General features: G+C 44.0%; 1 protein-coding gene across 1 annotated transcript; it reads left to right on the top strand.

Moving 5' to 3' along the window:
- Positions 1–11,056: 11,056 nt before the first annotated feature.
- CLDN34 (claudin 34) lies at positions 11,057–11,698 on the top strand. Its single transcript, XM_040265369.1, has one exon. It carries the CDS (start codon positions 11,057–11,059, stop codon positions 11,696–11,698), a length of 642 nt encoding a protein of 213 aa, XP_040121303.1.
- Positions 11,699–12,966: the final 1,268 nt, after the last annotated feature.

Genomic DNA, 12,966 nt, shown 5'->3' with positions numbered 1-12,966 from the left:
TTTTTTTTTTTTTTTTTTAGGCTCACTAGTTCAGTCGCGCTGTGGGGAGGGGGGAATGCTGCAAACAAATAGCACTGTCGTGGGCACACAGCGTCTCAACCCCGCTGGACCTGTCTTCCCCCACGACGCTCAAACCGCTCCGGCTCCACGGAGCTCAGCCAGGAACCATCCGAGGCCGGCCCCAGGCTTCGTGCACCTCCCCGGTCCAAGCTGCTCGGTTTTGGCGCCCAGGTAACCCTCAGAGGCACAAACTTGTTTGGGACTGCGCTCTGCGCCCCTCCCGGGTCCGAGCAGCTCTGGAGCTTGGCGAGCGCGGTCGCCGGGACTTGTCCCCTTCTCTGTTCCTACTGCTCAGTTTTCTGGGTGTACTGCTGGCGCTCCTTGTGAGGCAGGTGGTGACTGTCCTGCATCCCCTGAAGTCTCAGCAAAGAAGCCTGCCTGCCGCTTTTCAGGTAGTCTCTCCGGGGCTGCGATTGCCCCTTTCCAGCCCTTACAGCTCTGGCTGCCTGTCCCCGGCGGGGGATGGTCGGCAGCCGGCTATTTCCGTTCCGTCCTTTGTTCTGTGCGCGGTCCTGGCGGGGTCTTATGTTCGCGCTTTTCGCGTGATAGCTATCCCCCAGCCTGGTTTGCTCGCCCAAGTTCGTTCGCTCTGGTTACGCGTGGGGCGTTTCTGCCCGCTTCTTACCGAGCGCGGCAGCCCGCGGCTCCCGCGCTTCCCTGCCCTGCCCCCACTTGCTAGCGGCAGCGGCAGGCGTCTGCGCGGCTTTTCCACTGGGGGAGTTACTGTTGGGCTCGTAATCTGTTGGTTTTAATTATTTATTCGTTTTTCCTTCCTGTTATGTTGCCCTCTGTGTTTCCAAGGCTCGCCTTAGACTCGGCAGGTAGAGTGTTTCCTTGTGTTTGGAAACCTCTCTTCTTAGAATTCCCTTCCCGGGACGGGCTTCCCTTCCCGGGATGGAGCTCCCTCCCCACCTCCTTTGTCTCTTTTCTCGTCTTTTATATTTTTTCCTACCTGGTTTTGAAGACACTGATCTGCTTTTCTGGTTGCCTGATGTCCTCTGCCTGCCTTCAGAGGTTGTTTTGTGGAGTTTGCTCCGCGTTGAAATGATCTTTTGAGGAATTTGTGAGGGAGAAAGTGGTCTTCCCTTCCTATTCCTCCGCCATCTTAGGACCGCCCCCTGTTTGTACATTTTTTAAGGAGTGCCATTCTAACCAGTATGGGCAGTACCTCACTACAGTGTTGATTTGCATTTCTTTAATAATCAGCAGTAGTTGAAGTGAATTCCTTGATTCCTAGGGTCATGCTATGGTGACTGGTGTCATTTTCACTTGGTTAATCTTTGGTGAAGAATGTGATGTTGTTGCACTTAGTCATTCAGTCATGTCCAACTCTTTTCCACCCCATGGACTGTAGCCCACCAGGCTCCTCTGTCCATGGGGTTTCCCATGCAAGAATACTGGAATGGGTTGCTATGCCCTCCTTCAGGGGATCTTCCCAACCTGGGGAATCGAGATCAGGTCTCCAACATTACTGGTGGATTCTTTCCTACCTGAGCCACCAGGGAAGCCCAGAGAATACTGGAGTGGGTAGCCTATCCCTTCTCCAGGGAAACTTCCCAACACAGGAATTGAACTAAGGTCTCCTGCAAGAATGTGTGGAGATGTGCTATTTGCATCTCTTTTTTTTTTTTTCCCCAGAAGCTAACAGTTTTTTGAGATGGAAAAGGTGCTCAACAGGTTGCTTTCCACAATGTCAAAGGAGGATTTCCTTCTGTACCTCCTCACTCCGGCACTTTCTTCCAGTGTGTGAGTGGAGCTTTAAAGCTGAGTTGGGAATAGTTCTTCATAACAGGAAGGCCAGCGTGGAGCTGGGGCCCTAGGACCTCTTGGGTTTTCAGAAGACTCCTGCTTTAAACCGTAAGTGCTGGGGAGAGTGCTTATTTGTGCTTGTCCAGGTGGGTAGCTGATGTGGACAGGAGCAGTGAGCATGGGCAGCCAGCCCATGGGGGCCAGGGGAGAGGGTTGGGGTGGGGTGTGGAAAGCCAGGCCCAGAGAGGCAGGGTGCCCACACCAGGATGCCAACGCCATGCCCTGGGTGTTCAGAAGCCAGACTTCAGCACTGGGGAAAAGGAACACAGGATTGCCAGCCCCTCAGTGGCAGAGGTTCAGTTCCTTCACCATCCCAGTTCTGTGCTGGGGGCCCGGGGGATGTGTCATAGTGGACGTGCATGTCCAGGTTTGCGCTCAGGCAGACCTGGTGGTACTACCCTCGGCCTTGAGGCGAGAAAGGGGTAGAACTCCGACTCTGGGGGTGGGGTGGGGGGCTGCAGCCTGGGAAGGGAGGCCTGCATTTCACGGTTTCAAAAACCCTCGGATCTTGGGCGGCACGTGGGGAGTATGGTTCCGCGTGGAAGACGGTGATGCACGCGAGCTGGTGTGCAAACGCCCTGCGCTCTGAGCGCCGGACGCTTCCCAGCAATCTTGCACCAAGGCACCAGAATTTAACTTTCTGCTAGGGGTTTTCCCGAATGCTTGTGCGCTTAGACTGCTGCTGCACCGACGCCCCCGCCCGCCCCCACCCACCCCCGCCCACCCCATCCTGCTCCACACCACGTGATTAAACACTCAGTGCTGATCAGAACGCCCCCATGTCTCGAGAGGCACCATTCCAGGGGAATTGCAATTCCAGGTGGCCATTGCGGGACTCTTTTGAATGTTGGATACAAGGGCCTCCAGGGTCCTGAGGGTGGAGCGGAGGAGGGTCCTGTGACATCTCCGTATGAGATCCTGGTCTGGACATGTGATTTGTGTGTACATTCATGCCCAGGTATATATATATATATATATTTTTTTTTTTTTCCCGGCATGAAAGAAGATAGGGGAAACACACACACACATAAACAGACAGTGATGCAAATGTGTGGATGGCACTAGCTGACAGCTTTACAGCAATACTGGAGCTCCGCATGCATGCATACTTGCCCGCCTTCTCATCTGGATGAAGAACCATCTGCCAGTACTGACAGGCCAGCCACAGACCACAGTTTCTCTTGGGGACCACCCCGTATCCCTTAAGGCCTCTCCTCAGAGCTCTCTTTCCCTGTGGTTTGCCAGCTGCCCTGGCAGTGGTGCCAGGATCTGCTCAAGTGAGCTGAAGTTCCTTTAGGCCCTTCACAGGTACTCCCTTCTCCTGTTTCTTTGCCTGAGTCCTTCTTTCCCTGTACAGAACAGGATGCCAAGGCTCTCAGGGACCTACGGTGCCAAGTCAGGCAAGGTGTTGGTGTATCCCATCCGTCCCCTCACATTTCTCCATTTTCTTTTTTTTAAGAAACAAGATTCTTAGCTACATACTTTTATGTTTTTTTAAGTTGAAGTCTAGTTGTTTTAAAATGTGGTGCCCATCTCTGCTGCACAGCAAACTGACTCAGTGATACACACAAAGACATTCTTGTTTTATAGCCTTTTACACTTTGTCACAGGATACTGAATATAGCTCCATGCATTCTGCAGTAGGACCTTGTTTATTCTAAATGTAGTAGTTTCTATCTACCAAACCCCTACACACAGTCCATCCTTCCACTCTCCCCCTTGGCAAACAAGTCTTTTCTGTATGAGTTTTTTGTTTGTTTTACAGGTATGATCATTTATGTCATATTCTGGCTTCCACCCCAGATATGCAGATGACACCACCCTTATGGGATAAAGAGAAGAGGAACTAAAGAGCCTCTGGATGGAAGTGAAAGAGCAGAGTGAAAAAGCTGGCTTAAAACTCAACATTCAAAAAACTAAGATCATGGCATCTGGTCCTATCACTTCATGGCAAATCGTTGGGGAAACAATGGAAACAGTGAGAAACTTAATTTTCTTGGGCTCCAAAATCACTGCAGATGGTGACTGTGGCCATGAAATCAAAAGATGCTTGCTCCTTGGAAGAAAAGCTATCATCAACCTAGACAACATATTAAAAAGCAGAGACGTTACTTTCCTACAAAGGTCCATCTAGTCAAAGCTTGGTTTTTCCAGTAGTTATGTACAGATGGGAGAAGGCAATGGCAACCCACTCTGGTGCTCTTGCCTGAAAAATCCCATGAATGGAGGAGCCTGGTAGGCTTCAGTCCATGGGGTCCCAAAGAGTCGAACAGGACTGAGCGACTTCACTTTCACTTTTCACTTTCCACTTTCACGCATTGGAGAAGGAAATGGCAACCCACTCCAGTGTTCTTGCCTGGAGAATCCCAAGGATGGTGGAGCCTCGTGGGCTGCCATCTATGGGGTCGCACAGAGTCGGACACAACTGAAGCAACTTAGCAGCAGCAGCATGTACAGATGTGAGAGTTGGAGTATAAAGAAAGCTGAGCACCAAAGAATTGAGGCTTTTGAACTATGGTGTTGGAGAAGACTATTGAGAGTCTCTTGGAATGGAAGGAGATCAAATCAGGAGAACAAGGCAGGAGGAAAAGGGCACAACAGAGGATGAGATGGTTGGATGGCATCACCGACTCAATGAACATTAGTTTGAGGAAGCTCCAGGAATTGTTGATGGAAAGGGAAGCCTAGCATGCTGCGGTCCATTGGATCGTGAAGAGTCGGACACAACTAGTGACTGAACTGAACTGGCTTCCACATATAAGTGATAGGGTATAGTATTTGTCTTTTTCTGTCTGACTTATTTCACTTAGTATGATAGTCTCTTTGTTATTGTGTAGTCAAGAGTCATGTCCAACTCTTTTGCAGCCCCATGCCCTGTAGCCCACTGGGCTTCTCTGTCCATGGACTTTCCCAGGCAAGAATCCTGGCGTAAGTAGCCAGCCCTTTCTCCAGGGGATCTTCCCAACCCAGGGATCAAACCTGGGTCTCCTGCATTGCAGGTGGATTCTTTACCACTGAGCCACCTGGGAAGCCCATGATAATCTCTAGGTCCATCCACACTGCTGCATTGTTTCATTCTTTTTTTTTATGGCTGGGTGGTATTCCATTAAATAGGCATCATGTCATCTTTGTCCATTCACCTCTCGCTGGACTTTAGGTTCTTTCCATGTCTTGGCTCTTGTGTGTAATGCTGCTGGAGACATAGGGGTGCATGTATCTTTTTGAATTACAGTTTTGTCTGAGTATGTTCCCAGGAGTGCGATGCTAGATCATATAGTAATTCTGTATTTAGTTTTTTGAGAAACCTCTTTACTGTTCTTCATAGTGGCTGCACAAATTTACATTTCCACCAACAGGGTTGGATACCCTTTTCTCCACATCCTCTCCAGCATTTTTAACTATGTATTTTGGAAATCAGCTTTTTATTTAGCAGTACTAGGAAGTTTTTTCTTCTTTATTCTTCCTAATGTGGAATTGTGTTATGTCCCATTGTAAGTTTATAAAATGGTTTACTGTACATATTCTCTGCCTGGGTTTTCTTTTCCCTATTTGTCCCCATTGTAAGTTCACTTATAAAGCTCATTGGGTATGTGTGTTTCACTGACATGTTTATAATTTTATTGGGATAAATTTGTTACTGAAAAGTTGTACACAGAGGATTCCAGTGGCATTTAGACTTGTATGTGAAATGTTGTCCTCACTACCATGAGTCATAGCTCATTGACATGATGTCTCATTTCTTACAGAAGTCCCATCTGAAGCTATCCCCTATCTTAGCAGCTACTTTATCTAGTCTGTACTGCCATACGCCCCTGGACCATCTGTGATCCAAGACTCAACAAGAAGGGCGTGTTTCCCATGAACTAAGGGTATGTTTCCTAATGTGTTTCTTGTCGTTGGTCTGTCTTGACTCAGTCTCCCCGATGTGGGCACCACTGCTGCTAACACCTCCATATATAAGTTGCCATCACTTTTAAGAAAAAATGTCATTAATTCCAAGTAAGATGGGTTAGGTACCATGTCTGGGGGACAAGAGAAAGGGATGAGGGGACATACCTGAAGCAGTCACACAGATCTTAAAATTGAACTGTTAGGGTCTTTGGAGGAAATGTACTCCCCTCTGGCAGAGGGCCAGGAGACACAGGGGAGACCAGGTGAAGAGGGCATGCCACCATCAGCAACAGAAATGCTGCCATGGTGTCCGTGACCTAGCAACTGAGAATGCTCGAGGTGTGTACGGTGGATACAGAATGCGGTGACGGCACAAGTCCAAGGAGAGAGCCTTGGCCTTACAGGCCAGACTAACTCACAGTGGGGCCAAAAGCTGTTCTGTGCTCAGAGTGAGGAGCCCAGGAGCAGAGAGCAGAGTGTGTAAGTGGGGGACATCTGCCCATAGGGAGGAGCTGCCCTTTGAACTAGCCACCCTCCTCACTAAATGCTTATTCCCTTGGAGACTGGTTAGTAGCTGCTCTGGCTTCGTTATTGTATATGTTTTGGTGTGGTAAAATAGACACGAGAGATATATTTTTAACATTTATAAGCATACTGTTCTGTGGCATTAAGGATATTAACACTTGTGCAACCATATCACCAGCAATCTTCAGAACTTTTTCATCTCCTCAGTTTGAAGCTAACTGAAACTCACCATTGAATGAGTCTGGCCCCCCCCCCAACCCTGGTCACTGCTGTTTTATTTTCTGTGTCTGTGAATTGGACTAGTCTGGGTCCTACAAAAAGTGAAATCATTCAGTATTTGTCTCTCCTACCTGGCTTATTTCTCTCAGCATAATTAGTCCTCAAGGTTCATCCTTTTTGTAACATGTGTCCAAGTTTCCTTCCATTCAAAAACTGAGAAATGCCCTGTTATATGGATCAACCACATGTTGTCTATCCATTCATCCGTGGGTGCAGAATTGGGTCACTTGCACATCTTAGCTATTGTGAATAATGCTATTAAAACATGAGTATACCACTATCTGAATCCCTCCTTTTACTTTGGGGTATGCTGTAAAGATTGGAGGCAAAAGGAAAAGGGGGTGACAGAGGATGACATGGTTAGATAGCATCAACAACTCAATGGACATGAGTTTAAGTAAACTCAAGGAGGTAGAAAATGATAGAGGAGCCTGGCGTGCTGCAGTCTGTGGAGTCACAAGGAGTCAGACTTGACTTACTGACTGAACAACAACAAAGATGTCTATCCAGAAAAGAAATTCCTGAATCACGTGGTAAGTCTTTGTTTTAAAGAAACAATGTGCCATTTATTACAGCACTTATACCAGCTTATAGTCCTACCAGAAAAGCACAAAGGTTCTGGTTTCTCCACATTGTGGCCAATAGTTTTCTGTTTGTGTAACAGCAATTCTGTTGAGTGTGAAGGAGCATTTCATTGAATGTAAGACCTTTTAAGCAAGTCGAGTTAATAAGCAGGAGACTCTGATACAGATATGGAAGATAGAAAGATATACGTAGTAGTTAATATAACTACAAATGAACTTGTAAAAAGCATCCTTTGTGTCCCTCCTGTTTGAATTTTTATTCTACAAATATTGATTAAGCAGCTTCTCTGGTCCAAGCTTGGGTTTTGAGGGCATCTCTTTCTGTCTTAATCTTTGAATCATATTGTTCGAGAAAAACAGAGTCCTCTAAACATTTCTGGGAGCAGACAGATTTCAGATTCTTGATGTATTATTGTACTGAAGAGATAGTGAAGTTGAAATGATTGAAGGGAAAATACAAGGGAAGTATTTGTACCCTGTAGATTGTGTGTCATACATAAAGACTCCAACTTTCTGCTTGCCTACTCAGTGTCATCCTTCAGTATTGTAGTAATAGCTGACTGATGTCTTGTGAATATGATGGGGACTTGGAGCTGAATCTAAAACCGGAGATAAAAGCTTTCATTTCTGTAACTTTGCCACATTCCCGTTATGTGACAGTTACCTTGAGAGCTGGCTTTGTTGGTCTCCCAAAAGGAGACACTCACAGCCTGATTACCACTAGTTCTGGTGGCCTTTCCTAGGATGACCACATCCATCCTAAAGAGTGACCAGGTCATTCTGTTTGGCCGATGCCACCATGGATGGTACTTTGTCTCCCCATTGCACCCATTGCAAGAGTCTCTGACAACATCCCTCGCTCCAGCAGAAGGCACCTGAGATCACATTTCTTTCACCAACACTGTTTCTCAAAAGGTCTTTCTTTTGCCTTATTCAGTAGTTCTCACACCCTAGTTGCACAGTGGAACCGTCCTGGAGCTTTCAAAATCTCTGCCCTTTTCACTTACCCTGAGCAATGGACTGAATCCATAGTTGGGAAGTGTTGCCCCAGTTACCTCCCCTTCCTGGATGCTTTTCCTTTTCCAGGTAGCTCTTTCAGTTTCCTGCCATTTTGCCCCTAAAAGGTGAGGTAGGATGATGTACTCTGAAGCCATTTCCCATGGAACTTTAGGCAAGTTACTCAGCCTCTGTCCTGAGTGCTTCCACCTATAGAATGAGGATAAGAATACTTAGTAGTTCCTTAGAAAGGTAAATGGAGTCAATAAATATAAACCCTACAGAAGTGAAACTTTTCAAGACTATCCAGTGTGTAGGTGGATTCCACAAATGTAAAACTGTTTTTTTTTTTAATACTTACCATGGTGATACTAAAACACTATGTACCTTGCTCACTCTTACTCTCCCACAAGTATACAATGGAGTCTTTCTCATTCTTTTGTTTTTCCTCTACCTATTTGCACTGATCACTGAGAAAGGCTTTCTTATCTCTCCTTGCTATTCTTTGGAACTCTGCATTCAGATGAATATATCTTTCGTTTTCTCCTCTGCCTTTAGCTTCTCTTCTTTTCTCAGCTATTTGTTAAGCCTTCTCAGACAGCCATTTTGCCTATTTGCATTTCTTTTTCTTGGAGATGGTCTTGATCACCACCTCCTGTATAAGAGGTTCTGTGAAATTTGACACTAAAAACAATGCCCTCTAAATTTTATTTTGGGAAATAGTTAACTCTGTATCAAAATCTCTATGTTAACATGAGGTAGTGTATTATATGAATTAATAATTTAAAATTTCTCAATTTTAATCTCTAATAAATAACAAAAGATTCAACCTGCCTTAACAGAATCTCCTGAGGGTCTCAATAATTTTCTTTTCTCTTACTGTGGTAAATATACATAATATAAAAGCTGACCATTTTAACCATTTTTAAGTGTACAGTTCAGTGGCATTAACTACCTTTTTAATATTGTGCAACCATTACAAAATCCCCCTGCTCTTCCAACTTCTCATTTAATGGCTCCCTCTTCTTCTGCCAGGAATTACCAGTTGACTGCTCAACTCAGAGACCTTGTAACTTTCTGCTGTTCTGTCTCTCTCTCTGTTTTCAATTAATTGATGGATTAACTTTGCTGTAAGACTCGGAACTCAAACTGGGGTTCTGTAATAACCTAGAGAGGTGGGACTGGGCGGCAGGTGGGAGGGAGATTCAAGAGGCAGGGGACATATGTACACCCACGGTTAATTCATGTTAATTTAATTCATGTTGATGTATGACAGAAATCAAGCAAATATTGTAAACCAATCATCAACCAATTAAGAAAAGTAATGGATGTTTTGGACAAAAAGTCAAAGTTGTGGAAAAGATGTTGTATGTGATGGGAATGTTGAAAACAGAGAGAGAAAAGTATGCGTTTGTAAGGAAAGCTATTCAAAATACCTTGCTGAAAAACACATAAGTTGCAGATGTTAGTGTAGAAATGTTCATACTTCTGTGAAAATTAAGAAAGATATTTCCCTTTATATATTTGTAAACATAATATATATCAAAACTCCAAAGATATTTGCATAGCAAACAGAAGCCCATGACTTACCTCTCATTACTATTCATGTCCTTCGAAGCATTATTCTCTTGAATGTACTGTGGGTGCCAGGGAGGCTTTGGTTGCCCTGGGACAGCAGTCTGAGCCAACTTCTAAGTCTGGAAGCTGAGGTGGCATGCCATCTTCCTACTGTACTTGAATGTTTTCTGTTTAAAATGTTCAATTACCTGAACATTCAAATCCTTCCTAGTAGTAGTGAGTTAAGTGCACCCAGCTCAACTGTCTTGGTTCTTTGGCCATATGCCTCATGGCCAAAATACCCAGAACAGAAGCAGTATTATATTTAACAAAGGCTTTTGAAAGCAGCACATAATCAAAAAAAAAAAAAAAGAAAAAAATCTTAAGCAATTTAAATGGAACATTGGCAGAAATCAAGGGTGAAGCAGGAGCAAGGATTCAATGGAGGGCATTAAGGGGGTCCTAGGTGGGAGAGAGGAACAGGCTGAGAGATTCTGCCAGGGTGATACCAGCAGTCCCCTCTTATGGGCAGAATGTTCCAGATGGATGTGCGTTCATAAAGATCTTTTTTTTTTTTAATAATCGTCTATATATCAAATTGAAGAAACAATTTAGGGAGTTCCGTGGTGGTCCTGTGGTTAGGACTTTACCTTCCAGTGCAGTACTGTGTGGGTGTGGGCCCTTTCATAACTCATTGAGTTCTGCATTAGATTATGTACTCCTTCCTACATGTAACTGATTCTTCACAATACAAGTAGCTTTCAGAACGCCTAACCCCTCTAACTCAGTTAAAGTAACCAAGTACTCGTACATGTTACAACATGGATGAACCTTGAGAAGAGTCAAAACACAAAATATTGCCCCTCATACAAGTCTAGTCTACTCTGAATGCTGCCATATAGGCCTCTTGCAAGGATGTGCATAAATTACTTAACCAAGCCTTCTTGTTGCCCCTGAAATTTTTTCCCACTTTTCAATATTACAAAGAGACTGTGTTGATTATTTTTTTGACTAAATGTTTGTGATCAATCTTAAGTTACATCTTTGGACAAATGCTCCGAAGTAGAACTGTCTGTTTGAAATTTTGCACATTTTAAGTCTTTTAGTAAATATTCCCAGATGGCCCTTCAGAAAATTTGCTTGGCCTGTGCTTTCCAGTGCAGAGCCTGAGGGTCAAATGTCTCTGGTGAGAAATAATAGTACTTAAATCTCAAATATAGTACTGTTTATCCACAGCAGTGTAAACGTAGGGGAGGAGAATGGAGATAGCGGGTTGAGTGTGTTGTTCTAGGCCAAATTTTCCAAACTCATGATGTCCTGTATTTGTTTGCAGTTCCCTTGGGTACACATCTACCATGCCCTTGCTCATCAATAGTGCCAATTGCCAAATAGTAGGTTTTGTAGTCGCCACTATTGGATGGATCCTCGGCAGCACTTCCATGGGCTTCGTGGAGTGGCGAGTATGGTATCTAGACAACGCCTCACAATCCCCTGGTCTGGCCTGCATGGGAATGTGGAGAGTCTGTGTCTTCCATCAAACCAACATCACCACAGCTACCTCATGTCACAGTTACAGCTACCGTGATACTTACCTACCTCTTGATATCCGTGTTTCTCAAAACCTTTTACTGATGGCCAGCATTCTAGGACTCTTGGGGAAAGCCTCTGTTATTTTTGCACTTAAAAATGTGTCCATGGGAATTCTTGAGACTACTACTACCTACAAAGCATTTGTCATTTCAGGAATTCTCAACATAGCTGCTGGTATCTGTATCTCAGTTGCTGTCACCTGGAATTACCACTCTGTGATGACTGAAGAGGGTATTGTCTTCCCACCATCTTTCAATATACCCTTCAAGCCACATGCTCAGAAAATTGGCAACACTGTTATAGTGGCATGTCTGGCTGCCTTTGCGCTGTTCTTAAGTGGGTGGTTTTTTCTCTCTTACAAATTACCCCTGGATAGCCCGGTGTTTCCTGAAGTATCAGGAATATAGATTCCTATTTGCGTTGATGTTACAAAAACAAACATTACCAAAAGTTTGTGGGAAATCTTACCATGATGCTTAATCGAATTTCCAAGCACTCAAGACCACGGCAATAAAGTTTTTGGCAGAAAGAAGTAAACCATTTACTTCAGCTGTAATCTGTGTCTGATTTGATTCATTGATTCAGTTAAGGAATTTCACTTAAAAAATCTTTCCAATCTGCCAGTTTTTATTTTAATTATTGCCTAATCACAATACTATAAATCTAGTGTATGGAAATAACAGTTTCTGAAATTCTTACATTTCCCTCCTCAACTATTGCTAAAAACTGATTTATTTTCTATTTATTTTTATTATCTGTCATATAAAAATTTCCATTATATGGAGAAGGAGAGATGGTAAAGGACAGGGAAGCCTGTCATGCTGTGGTCCATGGTGTTGCAGTTGGACATAACTGAGCAACAACAACAACAACAAAATGAGGAATTCATTCCACTATATTACTGGACACCAGAATTAGTTAAATTGTTCTGTATAAGGTTTATGTATCCTTTCTTTCCCCCTTTTAAATCTTTTTAAATGGTTATAAAGGAACATCTTTTCCCTTTATCCTAACAAAATGATTCCCTTGCTTAAAGAATATTAACACTTATTCCTTGTTATCACTGAATACTTACAATTTTTAAATGCCTCAAAATAAATTCTTCAGATTTTTTTTCCTACACAAAGTACTCACAATGGCAAAAGTCTGAAACTAAAGCATCTCTCCTACCAACCTACCCTATCTGCCCTCTAAGAAAATTTTTAGATTTTTAAAATTTGTTGTTGATGTTGTTCAGTTGCTGAGTTGTGTCCAACATTTTGCAACCCCATGGGCTGCAGCACACAATGTTTCCCTGCCCTTCATCATCTCCCAGACCATCTTGTCCCCTGTCATCCCCTTCTCCTGCCTTCAATCTTTCCCAGCATCAAGAGTCTTTTCTAATGAGTCAGCTCTTTGCATCAGGTAGCCAAATTATTGGAGCTTCAGCTTTAGCATCAGTCCTTCTAATGAATATTCAAGACTGATTCCTTTAGGACTGACTGATTTGATATCCTTGAAGTCCAAAAGACTCTCTCAAAGAGTCTTGTCCAACACCACAGTTCAAAAATTTCAGTTCTTTGGCACTCAGCTTTCTTTATGGTCCAACTTTCACATTCATACATGACTACTGGAAGAAAACATTGCTTTGATGAGATGGACCTTTGTCAGCAAAGTAATGTCTCTGCTTTTTAAT

The sequence above is a fragment of the Oryx dammah genome, unplaced genomic scaffold, assembly GCF_014754425.2.
Source record: "Oryx dammah isolate SB20612 unplaced genomic scaffold, SCBI_Odam_1.1 HiC_scaffold_23, whole genome shotgun sequence".
NCBI lineage: Eukaryota > Metazoa > Chordata > Mammalia > Artiodactyla > Bovidae > Oryx > Oryx dammah.
This window is presented reverse-complemented; position numbering and strand designations above follow the sequence as displayed.